The sequence below is a fragment of the Enhydra lutris genome, unplaced genomic scaffold (assembly GCF_002288905.1).
Source record: "Enhydra lutris kenyoni isolate GAN:26980312 unplaced genomic scaffold, ASM228890v2 scaffoldscaffold24, whole genome shotgun sequence".
Taxonomy (NCBI): domain Eukaryota; kingdom Metazoa; phylum Chordata; class Mammalia; order Carnivora; family Mustelidae; genus Enhydra; species Enhydra lutris.
The window spans coordinates 5,208,018-5,231,842 of NW_019154108.1; the positions used below are offsets into that span (position 1 = coordinate 5,208,018).

Sequence of the window (23,825 nt, forward strand, 5' to 3'; positions counted from 1 at the left end):
CTTGTTTTCCTTAATGTCTGCGTGGCGTGCTCTTGCCTCAGTATCCCGATCACCCACTTCCAAACCTATCTCGCGCTTTGAAAAGTCACACAAGATTAATACACTCTCATATAATGGCAGAACCGCCGGAGTATTAGTAAAGCTTTCATGAAGTTCTGCAACCTGATCATTTCTGGACAGAATATTCAGAGAGGAAGAGATGTCCCATCAAGAGTACACCAAGACAGCGAACTTCAGAACTCTCTAGAACTCATGTATAAAATCATTTTGGAGGGATACAGCTCCCTGGGAGAGTAAAGGAAAAGTCTTTTGATTTTCCATGTAATCCTGCTCTTGAAAATGCTTATGCCTTACAAGCGACAGGACAGAGACGGCACATCTAGGTATCAGCTGAACTCAAACCGGCTGTACTGGTTCTATTTATAAGTATTAGATAAAGGGAAATAAAAAAGTTTCTACCTCCATCTTTCGCCCTCCCCCCAGTTTGCCAGCAATCGTAAGACCATCACGGCTTCGCTGCGCAACTCTCCATCCTCACAGAGCGCGCGGAGTGAAGTGAAAGCAGTTTTGTTTCCCAAAGCCAGGACAAGCGACAAGACTTCCTTCAGCAAGGGGGTCAGGGAGGAGAGAACAGAGGGGAGAGGAAGAGGAGACACAGGTGCAACTTTTTCCAAACTTCAGCCTTCGATTCCTATTCTCTGCCCGTTTTGAAAACCTAAGAATAAACAGTGACATAGCAGTGTCTTTGGTGTCCAAACCGAATCCCACTCAAGCTCTGTGAGACGGACGGTTTATTTAAAAATAACCTTTTCGGAGCCGTAGTCTGTATCTGAACGTGGAGGGCCAAGACGGCCTGTCTGCCTGGACAGAAAGGGCTCTTCACTTTCTCCCAAACCAGCATCATTTCTCATTCACATTCGCACCGAGAACAACGCGCTCCTCAACCTCACTGACCTGCGGGTCCCCAAAGGTCACGCCTCAAGTCGCACGTGTGAGGCGAGCCAAGCTGGCCTCCAGCTGCTTGGTCTGGTTTTACTTCTGTTTGCATTTCTGGTCTAGACAGAATTAGCCTTGGTAGGAAAAGAGGAAATAGAGTTTTAAAATGTTGGGCTACCGGCACAACATTCAATAACATGACAGAGGGTGACAAAAAGAACCTGTTTTCCTTTCATTGTCCTCGATTAAGATGCCCCCGCCCTCATCTCTCCTTTCCCAGTCAGAAGGCGCCGTCCTTCTCCGCCCCCCTTCTCACCCCCACCCCCGACGGCCGCACATGCATCTTTCGCCTACGCGCTTGCTACATAGAGAGGTAATGAATCCGTAGGAGAGGATGGCAGGGCCTGGGGGGCAAGGGCAACCACAGGAAGGGATTTCAATGTGTTCGAGGACCCTGAACCTCCAGGACGACCCACGTGTGACCTGCCCGCCACCACCACACACTGCAGTGCAGGGCTGACCAGAGCGAGGCCAGTGAATCCCAAACCCGTCACAGGGGTAATTAAGTTTCCTTTGGCAAGACAGGTACAAGGAAAAACAAACACACGTGAGTAACATTTTCCTTCTAACATAACCAGCTTCTCCTCTCCCCACCCAACCCTCCCTAACCCTAGAAACTGTAACCTATAAACAGGACCCAAGTACATACAGCATCGATCGCGTCTATCGATCATAACAACATCAGTTCAACTAAATGCTACAGCTAGAATTACTTCCACTATTTATAAAGTTTTCTTCTTTTTTATTTATTTGGTTTTTAGATTAAAACCAGGTCTGCGACAATGCTAAGCTACACTGAGGTATTTTATGAAGGTGCCAGAAGCTAGCTGTTACCCACCAGCATTACCCTCGCAGATTAAGGTATCACCACTCAAAAAGAAAAGGGAGAGAAGGAAGAGGGAAAGGAGCTCCGGGTCACAGAATCAGAGTAAGATTCACTCAAGCTGCTGCTTTGAGAGAAGGCTGCGAGCAGAGCGAAGAGCCGGGACAAGGAACTCCGTGCTGCCTGGACACGGACGGTCGGAAGAAGGCAACCACTCGCGGACCGTACGGAAACCTGGCTGTAAACGGGACAAGTCTGAGGAGAAAACACATTCTCTGCCCTCCTCATGAAATCCTTCAAAGATCCTACTGGAAATCTCAGGGGTGTCCCATTTCATCTCTTTGGATTAAGAAAAGAACGAGGCAGAACAGGATTAGTATCAGCTCTCCATGGTCGAAGCAGTCTAGTTACCCTAGGCCCGTCCAAGCTCACATCGGTGCTGTGTCCGCCACCACACGAGCCTGCCTCATGGCGGCCCTTCCTGTCCTTAAATGACGGCAAAAGACTCCTTTTCCTTCTCAAAAATGAAGGTAAATGCTAAGAAAGATTTACCATTTTATAGGTCGTCATCAAAATGTTCTAAGCCAGAAAATGACTTCAGAATGGCCAGGGCTGTGACGACACGAACAATGTCACACACACACACATAATGCACTCACAACGGCTCTGAGCAGAGTAATCCATCAGTTCTTGCCCATCTGAGTAACTAACTTTAAATTTCAGGACTTTAGTCATTTTCTCCGTTAGCATTGATGGTCTCTCAACATTTTCAGCTCCAATAATCATGGTTTGAGGAATAAATAAAGCTTTAAAGTCATCAATTTAAATGCTGCTTTAATAAAAAAGTGGCCAGCGTCTCATACTAAACTGTTGAGGCTCTTCTTTAACGGAGGGTTCTCAAGCTGCAGACTGACCTGCGGGGCGCCCCTAAGGGGTCTGAGCCCCAAGGGTGTGGCCGGCAGGAGGCCAGGTGGGCGCGCCTCCCTGTCATCGCCTGCCACCAGCTGTGGTGCCCGCAGACTTCTCCGCACCAGCACTTCTCCCTTTTCTTCCCTCACGGGGTTCTGTTCCCCACCCCCACCCGCCCGGAAGAAAGTTTTGTGACGATGACAAGGGATGGGAACAACTTTAGACTATGAACTACAGAGAGTCTCTTCTGTGAGCCAGGTGTTTGTGACACACTAATTCTCTGTTTACCATCAGGATTTATAACTTTAAACATCTGCAGTATTCCTGTATTTGCAAATGTATCCAGCTTTCCCAGCAATTTGAATAGGAAATTTAATGTTAAAGATTGGGCTGACCTTAAGTATCACATCAAGCAATGTCTGTGCTTCTGGGTAATATAGACTAGGGTTCCCCCACCTTCCCATTTACATGAGGGAGAATAGGACAAAATAATATAAAAAAGAGGTATAATTGTGCTTTTTTCCCCCAAGAATGAACAAACTATGTAGAACAAAACAGCATGATAATCTCACTAAAAATCTTTTAATTCTGACCTTATTTTCCCTTAAAAAAACTTAATTTCTAATAATGCCACCATGAAGTACAGATAGGTATGGTCCTACACAAAATGAAAGTTGGATTACTTTGGTTCCATTTCTTGAGTAGTAAGTTGAGTAAACTGGGATGGTACTGGTCGTTCTTATCAAATAAATGGAAGTGTGTACTGCATCAGGTCATGGAGATGAACATTTTTTAATTCTAAAAAGCTGCCTATGTAATTTCAGAAACATTTAAACTAATACAGCACTCTACTTATTTCTTAAATTAGGAACAATAATATTGTTCCTACGAAAAGCCCTTTTCTAGGTCGTTCTGCTCTGTCCTTCAGATTCACACAGGGTATAAAGTTCATGAGCAAACTGTCTGCTTGTGGTACGCTGGCTTCAGTTACAGTCACCGCTCCCTAGGGAGCGCCCATTACCATGGGCAAATACAGTATCACTATAAATGCATTCAGAATTAGTCTTTGGTTTAATATGTATTCACCAAATTCAGGGATGAAATAAAATTTGCATAATCATTAGGGGGGATAAAATTAGAATGTACAGTGAGTTAATGATGACCTGTCTGGCCCATCCGCTGAGAAACGCAGAAACTACCAAACACCTCTTTTTGATCAAATGGCCCCCTTAATTTCTAGACCGTCCCATATAAGGGGGTTATAAGTCAAGTCTGAGTACCTTCGCTTAGGAGAGTCATTCAAAGCAAAAAGCATTTCTTGAGATGATAAAGAAATATAAAGTAAAAAAGGACTAAAGGTTGGGTCGTGAAGCAGTATGATCAGGAGCCTGCCTAGGGGTGCTAATGGGGAGGCGATGTTAGCTAAACACCCGTCAACAAAGTGTTAGTGTTCCACGTGTACATGTGCAGATGTGCCTTTCATTTTACAACCTGTCTTTAAGGAAAAAAATGAGAAAATTTTTAAAAGTTACCTTTGTCTAAGGATTTATTTCTTTTAAACACAGATTTTTACGCCGGTTTAAGGTTTATCCTCAAGTGATCTGCACACACCGAAAGGCAGAATCCCCCTATCCCAGGATGACCAGGGAACACACACAGGGCAGGGAACAGAAGGCCATTGTACTGACACTTAAAGCTTAATATCTTTGAAAATATTGAAATCCATTGGCGAATCTTACCTGGGAGAGGGAGCATCTTTTGAACCACACAGGAAAACAAACAAGCAAGACAGCTTTTCCTTGCCCTTCCTTTTCACCCGCTGGGGGTGAGTCCCCGAGGACTCCACACTTCCTTTGGTAGCCGTTTTGGGAAATTAATGCTGGAGCCTCTAATCCAGGACGGTGGGCATCAGCATTTCCCTCCCTGAATCCGTCCTAACTTACCACCCCCAGGGGAGGGATCGCTCCAACGGGCAGCCACAGTCTCACTGAGAGCCCTAAACCATCTGCACAGACTGAAGTCAGAGATGTCAAGTCAGGATAAAAGAGTAAATGTAACTACATCAGAGAAATAGCAAGATGGAGAGGAGAGAAACTAGTAACTGACACTGCCCTTCTATTTACACACCGAACTAAATAAACTAGTTAAAATCAAGTTAATGTCTGCCCAGAGGATATTACGATTTACCAACATAAATGATTAAAACAAGCAGCAACTTTTATATAAAATTAATAAAGACAAATGAGAAAAGAAATTGTCAGTAGCATCTATCTCCTCAATGTGTCTGAAATGCACGTTATAAACTAGTCCATTAGTACAGCAGCTTGCTAAAAATTGACTTTGGTTCAAGCTTCGTTAAAAACAACAACAACATAAAAGACAAAACAACACACACCACACATTAAAAAGGTGGATGGACATTTGTTAGTTTCCCTGCTTGCAGTTCACGGATTCTGGAGGGATTTTAGGGAAGGTGAACAGTGAGAAGAGGAAATTTAGGCTGATAATTAAATACTCTGAAATACAACAGGAAGACAGAAGCAACAAAAGAAAGACTAACAAAGGGACTACAAATGTTTCAGCCTTTTACTGTTAAGGTGCCTGTCTCCCACCTGGACCACCACGAAGAAACACACACACCGTGTCCCTGTCACCGCCTTTCCCGATGCCTCCCTGTCACCGCCTTTCCCGACACCACGAAGAGACAGATACACGGACCCCAAGCTCCCTCGGGGACACAAGCAGAACACTCAGAACACAGATGACCTGCACACCCTCTCTGAGACCCCAGCTCGAAAGCAGGGGCGCAAGTGCAGTCTCGGGCCACCGGAGACATAAGCGAGCACCCACGGACGGCACACGGGAACCGTGACCTCCGACACGACGGGGAGCTCAGACGAGCCCCAGTGCAGCCATCGGTCTTCCGGGAACTGTTCGGGTACAGATACTGTCCTCACAGCGTGCGGACAGGAAGGGGAATTGAATGTCCGAGTTACCCTCATTCCTCTGCATCGACTTCCATCAACTCCTCCTTTCCACGGGCTCGTTTACATAGTCTAGAACTCCCTGCCAACAATGCAAGCTAATCACGTTCCCTGTCGCAGAGCCGGGCGTGGACCGCCCTCTGACCCGCCTAGCTGGAGCACAGCTGGAGCATCACCAACAAACCAAGGAGACACTTGAGGTGTGTGCAAAGTTCCTGCTCAGAGTCCTTCAAGGGTTCTCAAGACCCCGTGCCCAGCCAGCGGTACGCTCTCCAGCCGGGGCAGCAAGGAGACACTCGGGTCAGAGGAATGTACGCGCCGTCCCGTGAAAGAGAGGTCCGTGGCCAGAGGGAAAGGGGGGAGCCTCAGACTCTTCTCATCACTCCTCTTTGGGGTACAGAACTGATGGCAGGCGTCTAGTGGCTTCCTTTGGAAAACAGAGGAAGGGCAGTTTCCCAATCTCAATCAGTCCACTCTATGCCAAGTCAGTGAAAGGAAGTTTGGATGAAAAACTTCCACAAAATGGAAACACACAAACCAACACACCAACAGTAGGAGCATTTTTCAGGAGATAAGAAATCAGGAGAACCACCCAGTCAGGGGTCTGCAGTAGTCTTTGCGCTTTGGGCCCAGATCCTGCCCTGCCGCCCACGGCCGTCCCCACGGGAAGTCGCGGAAGCAGCACCGGTGCGCGCAGGACCTGGGCCTCAGGGTCATTCAGTGATCTGGGGTGAGTGAGAGCTACAGTTCAGCAGGAATTCCTTCCTACACAAAAGTGCTCCGAAGGCACCACCTGACGGGGGGAGGGGCGTGTGTGGAGTGGGCGTGTTTGCACACACTGCCTTCAGCTTCTGCACCAAGCCTCTTGCATAAGTGGCAAAAGAAAATAATTTTCTAGCACCTCTGTAAGAGTCATCAAGGATAAGGAAACCAGCAAGAACATTCCCCGCAGTTAAGAATGTAAGTCTCCCCTTACCCCCAAACCCTCCCTCCCCACAGTGTGGGAGCTCACTGAAATAGGATCCAGGAGCAAGAGATAAACATGTCCAAACTATATATATATATAAAAAACAATAACAACAACAATAATAATAGAGACACAGTAATACAGGCCTGCCTAAATTGTACCAGTTAAGAAAGGAACCCCCAACACAATTGATACGATTATAAACACCTTGTTATGACTTAATGGCCTGTACAACAGACCCATAAAAATGATTTTTTTTTTTTTTTTAAAGAAAAGAAATTTAGACAAACAAGAAATCCCCTTCCTATACTGGAATTGGTAACCCACCTTAACTTGTCATCATGACTGCTGGAAATGGTAAGTAGTCCTTTCACTTCTTTGTTTGTTTTTGATTTTTTGTTTCTGGTTTTTTTTTTGTTTTGTTTTGTTTTTTTTTTGTTTGTTTTTACTTTTTGGTTAGAAAGTTCTCCAATCCATGAAGCAATCCTGAAAAGACAGTGTTTTATTACAAAATTAGGCAAATGTTGTCCTTTCTCCATCCTTTTTTTCCGGTATGCGCTTTTCTCCTCCTCTCCCTTCTTTCCCTTGCTGCTGAAACATGGCAAGAGGAAGCCAATCACATTTTTCAGTCTCAGCCTGGCCCGGCAGCCCATCGTGCCGCGAGTGGACAAGGCTGGTGTCAGCCCTGTGCTGCCCAGCCGGCTCACTGTGCCTTGGAGGCGGTGGTGGTGGTGGCGGCGGCCCCGCTGGCGGAGGCCACTGTGAAGAGAGAGTTCTGGATGGACTCGGCGGAGGTGGAGGTGGCGTGAAGGCTGGCTACAGGTCCAGAGTTCCCTGCAGAGGCTGCGGCGGCAGAGACCAAGCTCACGGGGTTGCTGGTGAGCAGAGAGAGGTTCTGAGGGTTCAGGAACAGGGGGGCAGTCACGATGTTGGGGGCTCCGCCTGCATTGGCGAAGACCAGGTTCCCAGTGGCATCCAGTGATGTTATTGGAAGGGAGCCACCAGAGGCAAGAGCTACAGACAAAACCCCCACCAACGGGCAGAAAGGAGAACGTTAACACCATCCGGAGAAGCCAAGTAACACATCAAATGTAGTCTTCCCACAGCCTAGGTGGAAGGGCAACCCTTAACTGACTTTTTATCTTAATCCCAGCGCTCTCCTGCCACCAACTGAAGCGCATCTGTAATTCTGGAAGAGCCTGAACTGCCGTAGTCGAACAAACGGCACAAGCAGCACAGGTTGGGGGCGGGGGCAGGAGCGAGCAACGCCGAGCTACCCGGCCGTCTCGGGGCCTCAACTTCCTAGAGGACCTCACCCTCCGAGGAGTATTAATATTAAGTCTGATAATTTCGTCTTCAATGAAGAGTGCTGATTTTACACTTTGATTCAAAAGACAAACTAGGTACAGGGACTGGGGCATTAAAATGTAATTCGCTTTTAGCCAACTGGCATTATTCATAAATCTGAGCGCTTCAAGAAAAAAAAATGAAAACCATCTTTCCAAATGACTTTAGTGCTAAAATCATTATCTATAACCAAATAAAGTGTAAGGTACAGTTAGTGCTTCCCTTGCTGAGGCATCACACCTGACTCCCAGGACTCGTACGGAGGAGGAGGAGGAGGACAAGGTAGAGAGGGAGGGACGAGGACAGCACAGATGGGGGTGGCCTAAGGGGCTCACTAAGGTTAGGACTTGCTCTCACGAGGGAGAGTCTCCCTGCGATGCTGTCACTTCTGTCCCCACAGAAGGTATCACCAGACTTCTAAATAATTGGGCACTCTCATTTAATACATTCTTCTGCTCTCTGACAACCCCTCCACGGTCCTCCCACCCGTATAACCACATTTTCACATGAAGATCTGAGGGGTTTTCTAATGGCACTAAAAATCCGGTTCATTTCTTACAGAATACATAAAGCAAGCTAGGGACACTGAAGGGAAGGTCTCTGACTCTGGACATGGCATACAAAGAGCAAGATTAGGGGCGCCTGGGTGGCTCAGTGGGTTAAAGCCTCTGCCTTCAGCTCAGGTCATGGTCTCAGGGTCCTGGGATTTAGCCCTGCATCAGGCTCTCTGCTTGGCAGGGAACCTGCCTCCCGCCACCCCCCCACCCCGCCTCTCTGCCTACTTGTGATCTCTGTCAAATAAATAAATAAAATCTTTAAAAAAAAACAAAGAGCAAGATTAACAAGACTTGGCATAGCCTGACGTTTTCTGAGGTTCTAGGCTTCGGGTCATGGAACAGTTGCAGAGCTTCCCAGAAAGTACTTGTTCTAATCTCAGCTGGGCCCTGCATTTGCCTTTGTGGCATCACTAGAGCCCAGAGGTACACCCTCACGCAAGAGGAAAAGTGATTTATCACAAATCTTATGCCAGAAAGAAATCCTCATATCAAAAAGTTTACAGCCCTAACCATCAATTTTACGTATGATTTAGTCAACGAGAAAGCCAATAAAACGTAAGGTAATTATCACGTAACGATTTAGAAGAAATACGGACTTGGTCATTCAGTCACCTGAGTGAATGAGTAATTCTCAGGTAGATCGGGTGGACATCCACAGTTCCTGAGAACGCTTCAGAGCCAGAAAGGTGGAATGGGTGTCTTAGTATCAGGGAAGGTGGCTTGTGGACCCCACCCAAGGGCAGGGACTGGCTGCCCCAAGACAAAGACCTGACCAGAGGGTCGGAACTTGCAGTCCCACCCCCGGCCTCACGGGATGGGAGAGGGGACGGAGCCTGACTCCGCCAAGGGCCAGGGACTGCGTTGATCATGACTGTCACGAAGCCTCTGTTAAAACCCAAGAGGACAGCTTTGGGTCTTTTTTGGAGAGCTTCCCCTCTGGGAGAACCATGAAACTTCTACCCGCCACCGAGCCAGGCTCCAAGCTCCTGCGGGACAGAGATTTCTCCGGTTGGGACCCCACCCGCCGTGCCTTCCCCTCTGGCTGCGGACCTGCCCCTTCCTCGTGCCCTTTCACAAGCCGCTGAGCGTAAGCAAGGGCTTCCCCAGCTCTCCGAGCCGAGCACGAGACGCAGCCTAAGGAGACTGCTGGGCCCTTGGATCTGTGACTGGTCAGAAGGCCGCGGGAAGCGCCTGGGCCTGCGACTGCTGTCTGAAGGGGAAACGGGAGCAGTGTCGTAGGACTGAACCCCGAACTGGGGGAGTCGGGCGCTGCCTCTAGGGAGACGGTATCGGAGTCCACCGGAACTCTCAGACACCTTGCTGGTATGCGACAGCTGCCTACTGCTTTTTTTTTTTTTAGCACTGGATTCTTTAATAGTGTGAAATTAAAGATAATTTAAAATCCAACAATAGGGACATGGTTGAATTAATGGACAGGTCCACGCTGCGTAGTTAGAAAAAGCAGCAGCTTGATAAAATAGGTTTGGCGGAGGGAAAAAAAGCATTTTCAACTGCAGCCATATATGATCTCCGTGTTAAAAAGAAAAACACGTGTACAGACGCAGAAGAGGAGGAAAAAAAGACATAATAAGCACCGCTCCCGTGTTAACATTCTCACTAGGGGCTAGGATTACAGGTGATTTCCATGTTATCTGTACATTTTAGGTTTTCTAGGGGGTGTGGGGGGCACGTTGGCTGGAACTGGGTCTAGGAACCCTAGAAAGTAAACTAGGTCACGTCTTAGATGTGTCACTCCCACTCGCTACCGCAGACTGCAGACCCCATTCGTGAAACACTCGTCGGACTTGAGGTTGGCTAACAGCTTCTGTTTGGCCCCAGGAACTCTCATTTAAGTACAAAACATTTGAATTTTAAGAAAAAAATTCTCTGATTAATACACTGATGTCTCAAATTGTCTTCCTGAAGCACATAACAGCATCTTCAGACACAAAGCTCCGAAGCCAAATAAGGGAAACCCTTCCCGTCTGGAAGGAGCGGCTTTCGCCTGGACGGCACACTGAGGCCGAACGCGACCCGCTGGCCTTGGACCGGAGACCGTCCGAGGGCATGCATGTGCTGTGCAGACCGGGCGGACAAAGGGCAGAACCTAACGGAAAGCGCGCCCGGAGTCCGCATAATGTGCTTCAAGGTTAATTCATTCCGGGACCTTCTCATACAGCCGCTCTTAGGGGTGCGGGGGGGACTGGAGAATGTCTCTCGGTCAAGTTTGCCTGGGATGGGTCTTGGTTGTCTACTTAGGTAAATCTGTCAGGGGGAAATTCTGCCTCCACGTCTGCTCACCTAAGAAGATAAATAGCAACACAGAGTCCTCGTTTTTTATAACACTTCAAACTAAGCACATTTCCTGTTCTTACACACGAACCCCTATACCGCTTGCAGAAAAAAAGCTCTTCCACAAGGACGTTTTCTTGGCCGCGGGGTTAATCGGCATCACCAACCCAACTCTCCCCACCACCTTCGCCTGGAGCAAAGCAAACTTCCCTGGTTAACAAGCAAGCGAAAGAAGAGCAGTGAGGGGAGGTTCCACTGACCTTGAATGGTCGCCAGTGTGCTGTTGCTCATGAGGGCTGGGCTGAGGGCGCCGCCCAGGGTCCCTGGGTTGAGGCTGAGTAAGGCACCTCTGCAAGGCCAAAAGAGGGGTCACTCGTTACAAGGCGCGGCTGTCGGGCTGAGCTCACACGCCGGAAAGGACAAGGGAAGGGGACGCGGCTGGGGAGGTCAAGGACGTCTCTGTCACCCTCCTTGCGGGAACAGGGCTTGCCTCGTGCTTTCCAGGCTGCTCCCGGCACGCAGCAAAATAAGGACATGATCCCCCCAGAACCTAAAACCCACGGTTCTGGTGACTCTTCTTTCAATGACTGCTCTTTCCCCTTTTCCAGAACAAAACACAAAATGCCAGAGAAAGGAACACATTCACAAGTGATCCTTCCATGCTTGGTAATAAACCGGGATCTTGCTGCTCTCTCGTCTGAGCATCAGCCGGCGGACCGCGGAGAGCGCTCCACCCGCACCGAGAGTCCTGGCCCCCACCCCCACCCCCGCCCCCGGCGCGGCGCGCCCCCCCCCCCCGCGTGCTCGCACGCCGCGCCCCGCCCCGCCCTCCGCACGACGGCCCGTTCCCAAGCGCCCACAGCTTTAAGGAGAGTCTGGGGGCCCTCAAGGGGGGGTGGTGTCTCCCCAAGAGCGACCGCAGGGAGGGCCCCCGGCGGCTACCAGACGCGACCGAGGCGGGCGCTGCTTACCCAGCTGCGAACTGCGAGGGCGCCATGAGGCCCGGGCTCAGGCCGGCGGCCGCGGCCATGGCGGCGAGGCTGGCGTTGGCCGGCAGCGGGGCGGCCCCCTGGAGGGCGGCGGCCGCCGCCGTCTGCAGCCCGGACGCGGTCACCATCACCTGGCTGCTCCCGAGGGGCGAGGACAACGTGGAGGTGGTCTGCGTCGTGCTGGACTCGCTGGCGCTGGACGCCTCGGAGGTGGAGGCCGAGGCCGACGGGGAGGGACTCAGCGGGGGGGAGGTGACGGCGGCGGCGGCGGGCGGCGCCGTGGAGATGACGGTGGCGGTGCTGCTGGGCGCGCTGTCCGTGCTGCCTGCGGGCGGAGGCAGAGATCGTGACCCTCCGCGGGTGCGTTCAGCCGCGCTCCCGACCCCACGGTGACTGGTCATCGGCCGCCCAGTGACCTCTCGCTGGGGTGTCTCTGTCACCCCGTTGGCGATTCTGTGGAAACTAACATTTGAGAACCCAAACCACGATCCCTGCTTTAGGAGGCAAGAGCGACACAGCCGCCACGCGAGCGGCACAGAACAGTCTTCTAGGTCGAAAAATCAAAGAATCCCAGCTGGCCAGTGGGGGGCGGAACCGGTCTGGGGAGGAAACACACACGCAAGAGAGTCCTTGCTTCTGAGAAGCGGTTTCCATCAGAAACTGCAGTGGCCTCTCTAGAAAAATCAGAACAAAACAGTGAAGGCAAGAACTAAAACTTAGGTATTCTTCTGAAGTTCAGTGTCAACAATGACATCTGCGGAACAGTAGGGAACAGCTGCGGCGGCGTCTAGATGCCTTCTTCGCGCTGAAATATTTAAAGAGCTGTTCTGTAATGAAAATCAGCTCTCACGAAGCCTGTCGGAATCATGTTCTTCTTCATGGAAACAGTAACATGCAAGGATATTATGAATCTCATAAAAGAATGAAAAATGAACATTTTGGGCGCCTGGGTGGCTCAGTGGGTTAAGCCGCTGCCTTCGGCTCAGGTCATGATCTCAGGGTCCTGGGATCAAGTCCCACATCGGGCTCTCTGCTCAGCAGAGAGCCTGCTTCCCTTCCTCTCTCTCTGCCTGCCTCTCTGCCTACTTGTGATCTCTCTCTGTCAAATAAATAAAATCTTAAAAAAAAAATGAACATTTTTTCATGTGTCTGATAGCCACTTGTATGTCTTCATTGGAGAAGTGTCTGTTCATGTCTTCTGCCCATTTTTTTATATGATTGTCTGTTTTGTGTGTGTTGAGTTAGAGGAGTTCATCATCACTAGCCATCAGGGAGATTCAAATTAAAACCACATTGAGATACCACCTTACACCAGTTAGAATGGCCAAAATTAGCAAGACAGGAAACAACATGTGTTGGAGGGGATGTGGAGAAAGGGGAACCCTCTTACACTGTTGGTGGGAATGCAAGTTGGTGCAGCCACTTTGGAAAACAGTGTGGAGATTCCTCAAGAAATTAAAAATAGAGCTTCCCTATGACCCTGCAATTGCACTACTGGGTATTTACCCCAAAGATACAGATGGAGTGAAAAGAAGGGCCATCTGTACCCCAATGTTTATAGCAGCAATGGCCACGGTCGCCAAACTGTGGAAAGAACCAAGATGCCCTTCAACGGACGAATGGATAAGGAAGATGTGGTCCATATACACTATGGAGTATTATGCCTCCATCAGAAAGGATGAATACCCAACTTTTGTAGCAACATGGACGGGACTGGAAGAGATTATGCGGAGTGAAATAAGTGAAGCAGAGAGAGTCAATTATCATATGGTTTCACTTATTTGTGGAGCATAACAAATAACATGGAGGACAAGGGGAGATGGAGAGGAGAAGGGAGTTGAGGGAAATTGGAAGGGGAGGTGAACCATGAGAGACTATGGACTCTGAAAAACAATCTGAGGGTTTTGAAGGGGCGGTGGGGTGGGAGGTTAGGGGAACCAGGTGGTGGGTATTAGAGAGGGCACAGATTGCATGGAGCACTGGGTGCGGTGCAAAAACAATGAATACTGTTACGCTGAAAAGAAATAAAGAAATTTTAAAAAATAATAAAAAAATAAAGTAATTTAAACTTGGGAAAAAAAAAAAGAATGAAAAATGAAGCTCAAGGAAACTGTTATTTGAGAGACCATTACAAAAAGAATCAAGATGCCCAAACTTCTTTTTGTTGTAAGGAGAACAACAAACATTTGTATACAAACAACTAACACAGTATAAATATCAGTGCTGAAAACTAAAACACATTCACTGGAATTACTTAATGTTCGAGATCAATGTTGTCCAACAGAAACTTAAATAATAATTACGTAATTTAAAATTTTCTAGTGGTCCTACTGAAAATATTAAAAAGGAACAGGTTAAACTATTTCCACAATATTATCATTTTAACATTAAATCAGTCTCAAAAAAGTATTTTTTTATACTAAGTCTTTATGAAAATAGTGTGTGATTTACACTTAATAGCACATCTCAATTAGAACTAGCCCCATTACATGTGCTTAAAAACCACAGGTGGCTAGTGCCTGCCACGCTGGCCAACAGAGGTCTAAAATATGTCTAGAAGTTAAGCCTGTGGAGTCACAGAGGCAAGTGTTACGAAAAGAATATAGTCTCTCTGCCCAAAGCAGAAATGACTCATAAGGCAGTCATAGGATAGAAAACCTTCCATAAAGCAGATGCCAGCCGTCCCCAGTGAGCTGTAATTCTGATGCTATTTACAGAAGGCACTATAGAAGAGGCCCTCTCTGTCAGTTCTCAGTAAATGCCACATACTCACAAACGCGGGCTGCCTACACCAGCTGGAACCTAATTCACTGAAGCTCACTACGTTCTAGGGTCTCCCCAACCATATATATGTATAAAGCAGAACCCCAGTGGTATTTTCTCAGGACAGAGAGCTCAAGAAGACAAAAAGCACCTATAAATTTTCAGTGTAGTATTTCTGTGAGGTATAAAAGACTTGATACAGTATAGAAGAACTAGACCAATCAAAATAAGTATTTCAAATCCATAAATACATTGAAACAAAGACCTTATGTAAAAGATAACTTTTTTGGTGATAAAATCTATCACTAAGCTAAAGAAGACTCTCTCTTAAAAAATTCAGTTCTGTCCTCCTAAAATCTATTTTTGAGCCTTCTGGTCTATACTAAGAACATCCAGAATTCGACTCTCCTCATTTTAGCTCTAAGGAAGTGTTTCATTCACACGGCATGGAGCTGGGAGGAAATCAGACATCATCTGTTTCGGTACTGAGTCCACTCTTATGGCCCCCACACTGCTGCACAGAAGTGTTATGTGGTCTCAGTGAATCCCATAAACACCTCTTTCTTACTGTTCATCAAAAAGGGACCATGTATTCCTTTTTCCCCCTTCTCAAAAATAGATAAAATTGCCTCTTTATTGCTGTTTTCGCTAAATACAGCTACACTTATATCATTAATCAGGCTCCGTTACTGTTTCAGTTCTAAATCTATCTGATCACTCTCTCCCTCTGAGCCCCTGATGTTGTGCTGGGTCCTACGTTGGGCAGGTTCACACTCTTCCACTTTTGACACCTGGAAGAACTGCCCCTGTTCTATCTAGAAAGGCAAATGTCTTTTCTCATTTATCTTTGTACTACTAGGAAATTTCAATGAACTTTCAATCTTTTCTTGCTTAATTTCTCACCTTATCTACACTGATCTACGCTTATCTATGGGCACTACTTCCCTTTCCAAGTGCTGAAACTGTCAATTTCCATAAGACTCCTTATCTTGAGGTCAAAAACTTAAAATAGGATTTTTTTCCCACTCTCCATTTCCACTGCTTTCAGAAAGACCATTCAGCATCACTCTCTTTAAATCCCCTATGTATACAAAGAAGGGCCCAGTCATCCTCAGCAGTAAAGTTAACCTGGGCTAGAAGATGACTCCAGAAACCACTCCCTGGTGTTTTTTTCTGGTTGTCATCCTTGAACCACATTCCAGGTGTTTTCAATAAGAGTATGTCATGTGAGGGGCGCCTGGGTGGCTCAGTGGGTTAAAGCCTCTGCCTTCAGCTCAGGTCATGATCTCAGGGTCCTGGGATCAGGCCCCGAATCGGGCTCTCTGCTCAGCAGGGAGCCTGCTTCCCCCTCTCTCTCTGCCTGCCTCTCTGCCTACTTGTGATCTGTCAAATAAATAAATAAAATCTTAAAAAAAAAAAAAAGAATATGTCATGTGAGCACTTGTAATTTTCAAATAAATTCTCCTAACTAGTGAATCACATTTTATTTTTTTAATTGGATTTCATTTTATTTTGAAGATTGATTTATTTGAGAGAGAGAGAGAGAGAGAGAGAGAGAGAGTACACAAGCAGGGGGAGTGGCAGGCAGAGAGGGAGAAGCAGACTCCCCGCTGAGTAGGAAGCCTAGCTCGGATCTTGATCCCAGGATGTTGGGATCATGACCTGAGCTGAAGGCAGACACCCAACTGACTGAGTGCCCCAGGTGCCCTAGTGAATCACATTTTAATCAACATTTTATGACCTTATATTCTTGGCAACACAGTTACTTGGGCTACTTTGACCAGAGAACTCATGTTTGCTCAGCTTCAATGTCCTCCACAACAAAATAAGATGCCATCACCCACCTAGAAGGTCAGTGGGAAGTTACGTGCAAGGATATATAGTGTTAGGCACATCCTCTCACTTCCTGCCTCATCTTTGCTTTTTAGAAAATACATTTTTGAGATATAATTTAAATGTAAGATTCAATGGTTTCTAATATATTTACAAAGTTGTACAATTACCACCCACTGCACCCGGTTTATGACCAGATCGCCTGTGGCTCTCCGTAGTCACACCCCACTCCCACCCACAGCCCTCCTCCTCATCTGCTTTTCTCTCTATAGATTTACCTTTTCAGGACACTTGACGTAAATGGACTTGTATGATTTGTGATCATTTTCATCTGGCTTCTGTCAGCACACTGTTTTCAAGGTTCATCCATGTTGTAGTGCAAATCAGTACCTCCTTTTTCTGGCTGGAAAGTACTCCAGTGCATGGGCAGACCACATCATGTTGAGGGAGTCACCAACTGACGGGCACTGGCTTGTTCCCGGTATTTGGTTATTACGAAGAACGCTGCTAGGCTCATCTGTACCAAGGTTTTTGTGTGGCCATGCTTTCATTTCTCTTGCGGACTTACTGGGCCAAACGATAAGTTTACATTTAACTTTTAAAGACACCGCCCAAGTGTTTTCCAAAATGACTATATCACACTTCACACTACCCCAGCGATGCAGGACGGTTCCCGGCCAGCAATGATTATTTTTGGTCTTTTTGATGACAGCGATTATACAGTGAGTATGAAATCTTATCTATGGTTTTAATTTGCAATTCTCTCATGAGTTACAAGGCTGAGCATCTTTTTAAGGTGCTTGTTAGTCATTTCCTTATGTTCTTTGGCATTATATATATATTAGAATCTTTTGCCCTTTAAAAAACAAGGTTGTTTATATTTTTACTACTTAACTGTAAGTTATTTACATGCTCTAGACACAGTTCCTTTATCAGATATATGATTTACAATGTTTTCTCCAAGGCTGAGGGTGTCTTTTCATTTTCTTAAAATGTTTCCTGAAGATTCTGCTTTTGATAAATTCCAATTTATCATTTTTTTTTCTTCTATAGATTGTGTTTGGTGGTGTATCTACAAACTCTTTGCCTAACCCGAGGTCATGAAGATTTTCTCCTGTTTTCTAAAAATTTTATTTCTTACATTTAGGCCTTTGATCCCTTCAGCTTCTTAATTTCTGTGCATGGTATCAGGAAAGGATCTGAATTCATCTTCCTGAACATGGACATCCGGTTTCTCAGAACCATATGGTGAAGAGTATCTTTTTGCTACTGAATTGCTTCAGTACCTCTGTCAAAAGTCAGCAGAGCCTAAATTTAAAGGTTTGTTTCTGGACTCTCAATTCTGTTCCATTAATCTATTGTCTGCCCTCACGCCGGCTGCATACTGTTTTTATGACATAGCTTTACACCATGCTCTGAAATCAGGATATTTAAGTCCTCCAACTTCATTCTTTTTCAAAATTGTTTTGGCTATTCTGGGTCCCTTCCATATATATTTAGAATGAGTTTATCATGATAATTACTGCAAGAAAATTGCTAGAATTTTTACTATAATTGTATTGAATCTATAGATCAATTCAGAGAATACTGTCATCTTAAAAATACTGAGTCTTCTAAACCATGAACATGGAATATCTCCATTATTTAGACATTTTTTAATTTCTCTCAGCAAACTGTAGTTTTCACTGTATAAGTCTTGCACTTCTTTTGTTAGATTTATTCCCAAGTATTTTATTCTTTTGGAAGCTATTATGAATAAAATTATTTTGTAATTTCATTTTCGGACTGCTCACTGATAGCGTGTACAAATGCAACTGACTCTTACATGTTGATCTTGTACCCTGCAACAACATGAAATTCATTTATTCATCCTAATAGTTTTTTTGGTATGTGGACTCCTTTGGACTTTTATATATACAGAATAATGCAAACAGAGAGTTTAACTTTTCCTCTTTCAAACTGGATGTTTTTCATTTTCCCCCTTTGTTAAACTGGCTCTAACTTCTTAGTACAATGTTAATTCGTCGACAAGAGCTCGCTTTGTTCCTAGTTTTATGGGGAAAGCATTCAGTCTTTCACCATGAAGTATGCTGTTAGCTGTAGGTTTTTAATAGACACTCTTTATTCTTTATCTGGTGAGGAAGTTCTCTTCTATTCCAGGTTTTTATTATGGATGGGTGTTGGATTTTGTCAAGTGCTTTTCCTGTATCTGCTGAGATGATACTGTGGTTCTGGTCTTCTCCTGCCGTGGTGTAGTACATTATCTGATGTTCAGTTATTATTAAACCAACCTTACATTCCCGGGATTAGGCCCTCTTGGTGGTGATGAATAATCTTTTCTGCACGTTACTGGATTTGGTTTGCTAAAATTTGCTGAGTGTTTTTTTGTATATTTTCATAAGGGATATGGGCCTATAATTTGTGTGTGTGTGTGTGTGTGTGTGTGTGTGTGTGTGTGTGTGGTATCTCTGTCTGGCTTTAGTAACAAGGTAATATTGGCTTCATACAATGAGCTGTCCTTCCTCTATCTTCTGGAAAAGATAGCTGAAGACTCACTTTATTTCTTCTTTAAATATCTGATAGAATTCATTGCTAAAGCCATCTGGGCCTAAACTTTTCTTTTTGGAAAGCCTTTACATTAATGATTCATTTACTTTGCTTGCTTTAAGTCTATTTAAGTTTTCTTCCTTTTTTTTTTTTTTTTTTGAGTGAGTTTGGATAATCTGTGTCTTTCTCAAAATTTATCTATTTCATCTAAATTGCCTTATTTTTGGGGGCATAAAGTTGTTCATAATACTCCAGTGTGCCACATAAGGCACTGACTCCATTCCTAAATATCTACCCAAGAGAACTGAAAACATGTCCACCTAAAAACCTACATACACATGCTCACAGCAGCAATGTTCAAAATGGCCAAAAACGGAAAGCAACTCAAATGTCCATCAATTCATAAATGACAAATAAAATCTGTTATATCCACACAATTAAATATCACAAAACCATAAAAAAGGAATGAAGTACTGATATTCTGCAAGACAGATAAACCTTGGAAGATGTTATATACTAAACGGAAGAAGCCAGACACAGACCAAATAATACATTATTCTACTTGTATGAAATGTCCTTAACGAGCATATCCGTGGAGACAGAGCAGACCAGCCAGACTAGGGTGAGGAGTCAATGGGGAAGGTCTGCTAATGGGTATGGGGTTGCACAGGATTCATTATGGAACAACATTTTGGGGAAAAAAATTGGGGCAGAGCATGTTTAGTTGAGATTATTGAAGGCTGTTGAATTTTTGTCTTTGAGACACATCCAAACATGTCTTTCTGGAGTAGTACAGTCATGATCATTCTTCTGTCTCCTCTAGGAACGCTCATCAGAGAGCCATCATGTGCCAAGCACTATGCTAAATACTGGAAAATAAAAGCAACCGTGTCAGTAAGACTAGATTTCTCTTAGAAGATGGTAAACTGAGGATATGGTTCTTTCCTCTTCATTTCTAAAATCCTATTCCAAATGATGGTGAAGAAAAAAGGAAGTAAGAGTTCTGGGGACAGATATCAGAGGACTTGAGATTTTGACAGACTTGCAAATGAGAAAGAGGTTGAAATTTGGTGGTAGGGAAACCAACTTGAGTCCAGAAGGGCACAGGAGATGGCTAGGACAGCAGTGAGAATTCCTCACGTCAGCAGAGCCCTGAGGAGACTTCAGGCTCAGAGTTGTCAGAGAAAGAGAATTCCGATAGAAGGGAATGACTTTATTCTGAAGAGAACTTTCTGTATAGTCCTGACTTTTGAAACCCACGTTTCATGATATGCTATTAGCTCATACGCTTATAAAAACCCCGCAAGGATGAGAGGAGAACACAGATACGGAGTATCAGCGAAACAAATGGAATTTCACATGAATAATGTAGCTACACTGAAGAGGACAGAGAAAGAACCAACCCAAACAGCTACTACACAGTTTCTGGATCACGTGCCTTTAGGCTAAAGGCAAGGACCCTAAACAAACAGGGAACTCGACTCAGGGGTCTCTCCATTTAAAGGCGGGGATTGGCCATTCTGAAACTCTGTTTTCACTACAGGACCCAGCAATCCGGTCATGATACTCCTCTTATCGTGGGAGCCAGGCTGCTCACTCACCGTGAAGGCAGTTAACCTGGAAAACGGACAGAAAGGAGTAAACTATAGGGTGCCGGGCTGGAATTGGAGCTCTCAATATGAACTCATGGATCTGAATAAAAGGAGATAAAGTGCACACAGATATGTATGGATCTATGTATAAAAATGAATTTACATGTGTCGGTCTAAGCACACATACGAAGGTACGCATACACACACGTGTACCTATTTCTATCGAGACGCCCTAGCAGCAATGACAACACAGTATCAATGATGCATCTAGATCTTGGCGTCTTTTCCTCACTAAAAAGAACTAGGTATCCTTGAAGAAATGGCTGATTCCAGGCCTGGCACACAGAACCTTTAAGATGAGGCTGAACATCTTGTGCCAAAAAATTAAGAAAGCAAAGAATGTTAGAGACATGTCGAAAAAGCACAGGAGCTACCACCAAGGGGCTCCCACTGGCAAAATGAAGAAGAGTTTGAACATTAAAATAAAAAGTAATAGTAGGATTCTAACCTACCGAATACGGAAAGAATGTCTGAGTCCATACTGATACAGACAGATAAATAGGGGAAAAGGAAAAGTGTATCCTTACAGTTGAAAGGCAACTAATGAATGTAGAAGAAATAACAGAATTACTTGAGAATCACAGTAAAAGATACATGCAAAAATCATCAATGGACACTAGTGGGCAAAGGTTTGAAGAAATTCCCCACTTACTGCTGTAAAGAGTAAAACAGTAACTACATGATGGAAAACCCTGACAGAAACCACCTTCATCAGACCGTCAAAGTCAGTGCCACCAGGAGTGGGACTGATCAACAGCACGTGCGTCCACACCATGCACCAAGCAGGACTCAACATCACTGCTGCAGTCTTCTTGCCCAAACCGCATAATCTGCATCTAATCACGAGGAAACGTCAGACACAACATTTACAAAATAAATAGCTACATTCTTCAGAAAATCAATTTCCTACAATACAAAGAAAGACTCATACTGCCCCCAGTTTAGGAAGACTAAAGAGACACAGCAACTGAATCAATGCATGATTTAAGATTTTTTGCTCTAAGAGGCATCACTGGCACATCTGGCAAAACATGAACGTGAATTGTTTACTAGATAGAGGACTGAGTCCATGTTAAGTTCCTGATTTTTGATAACTGTATTCTCGCTATATGTGGTAATGTCTTGAAGTAGGGATAAAGTAGCATATCCATTAATTTGATCTTCACACAGTTCAGAAAAACATCACATACATAGCAAGTGAAAGAGGAAAAGGAAAGAAAAAGCAAATACGGCAAGATTTTCCCATACAGAGAATCTAAGGGAAGAGATGTGGGATTTCTCTTAACTATTCTTGTAACTTTTCTGTAAACCTGAAATTACATAAAAGTAAAGGTCCTAAATGTCTTTGCCCAGGTTTATAACACAGTATTATAAAACCAGTAAGATTAAAATGTTTTTAAGGGGAAAGTAAATCACCTACAGTTTAAATAACTCGGTTGGGCAACTGCCTTTAGCTCAGGTCATGAACCTGGAGTCCCGCATCAGGCTCCCTGCTCAGCAGGGAGTTTGCTTCTCCCTCTGACCCTTCCCCTTCTCATGCTCTCTCTCTCTTAAATAAATAAAATCTTAAAAAAAAAATAAAGGTCCTCATTATATAGCATTAGTTATAATAGTGAAAACTTCATTCCTTTAATAATTAGTTTAGTTGCTGAGTATCTTACATTAGCATATAAGATACGGAGTATCTTACATTATCTTATATTCTAGGTGGTGCGCTAGACACAAAGGATATAATATTGAACAAGCAAGACCAGTTATGTGGCTCGGAGACTGAGGGGTTTCTTGGGACTCAAACTGAAAAAAGCTGGTCATTCTAGGTAGAACTCAGCCATGATGGCACTTATATGGAAATGTTTACGAAGTTCTAATACAAACATTTAATAAAATAAGGGCAAATCAAAAGTAGAAATGTAGAAACTATTAACAGGGGATAGCACTTATTGTAAGACCAGAAGTAAAACAAGAGCAGGACACACTGAACACTGTTAGAATTGTACGTATGTACATAAAAGATTTAACGGCAAATATAGATAGCTCATTGTGATGATTTTTCCTATTTGAGCTTCTGATAATGTTCAATTTTTTTAAGAACTGAAGGAAAAATTCATTCCAAAAAAGTTACCAACGCTTCAATTTTTATTTTTTTTATTATTTTTTTTTAAGTAGGCTTCACAGGAGGCTTGAACTCACGACTCTGAGATCAAGACCTGACCTGAGATCCAGAGTCAATCGCTTAACCGACTGAGCCACCCAGCACCCCAGTTACCAACATTTTAGAAAACAGTTATAATTAAATGCACATAAATGGGTCGAGCAAGTGAGTTCAGGAAAATGTCATTGGTTAACTGGAACCATCAAAAACTGATAGGAAAGTTTTAGCTGTTTTCGGGATGTGTATCTCCTAAAAATTACCTTCTGTTTCAGATTTTTGCCACATTTTTAGAAAATCAGCAAAGCTACCTGTTCTACCAAGTTCTATTGAACTACAAGGAATTGTTCTGCAAAAGATGGGTATCTTTAGTCCTAATAAAATATGACATGATTTGTTGGGAAGGAAAAGTTCAGTTTATAATTTAACAGAAGAAGGCAGGCAGGCGGATGGTGAGTTCCTTAAAGGCCAGAATTCCACATTCCTAGTGTCCCAAACAACAGCGACCAGTCGCCACCGGTTTGCTCACTAAGCCGAAATACTGAACACTGTATACTGTATACTGTATACTCGCGAACACGGGGTTTCTTACAATCTCCACTCCTAAGGCATCCAAAGATGGCCCCGATGAGGTGGGAATTGATGGGAGTAGTCATTGATGAACCTCCCTGTGTTTTACTAAAAATTGAGCTTATATCTATTTTGTGAGGGGAAACTTTAAAGCTTTCATCAAGTTTTCCAGGAGCTCTAAAACCCAAAAAGGTCAAAATGTACTATTCTAGGGTGCCAGGGTGGCTCAGTTTGTCAAGCACCCGACTCTTGATTTCAACTCAGGTCTTGATCTCAGCGTCGTGAGTACGAGCCCTGCACTGGCTTCCGCTTTAAGCCTACTTTTAAAAAAAAGTGCTACTCTAAATAAGTAAACAAAATTATGAGATCTCCTAATGACTTAGAAACTTAATAACTATATAAAAGCCATTCAGTGAGATCATAGAACCAAAGAAGTGTTATAACAAA

General features: G+C 44.7%; 1 protein-coding gene across 3 annotated transcripts in view; it reads right to left on the reverse strand.

Moving 5' to 3' along the window:
- Positions 1 to 7,092: 7,092 nt before the first annotated feature.
- The window catches only part of LOC111150678 (POU class 2 homeobox 1), a 199,318-nt gene continuing 182,585 nt past the window's right edge, over positions 7,093 to 23,825 (reverse strand). For all 3 annotated transcript variants that reach the window (XM_022508217.1, XM_022508219.1, XM_022508218.1), the window contains exons 14-16: positions 11,847 to 12,189; positions 11,136 to 11,224; positions 7,093 to 7,693 (exon numbers count right to left, since the gene is read on the reverse strand). In XM_022508217.1, the coding sequence (XP_022363925.1) occupies positions 7,383 to 7,693; positions 11,136 to 11,224; positions 11,847 to 12,189 (743 nt within the window). In that variant the 3' untranslated portion in view covers positions 7,093 to 7,382. The remainder of the gene's footprint in view (positions 7,694 to 11,135; positions 11,225 to 11,846; positions 12,190 to 23,825) is intronic.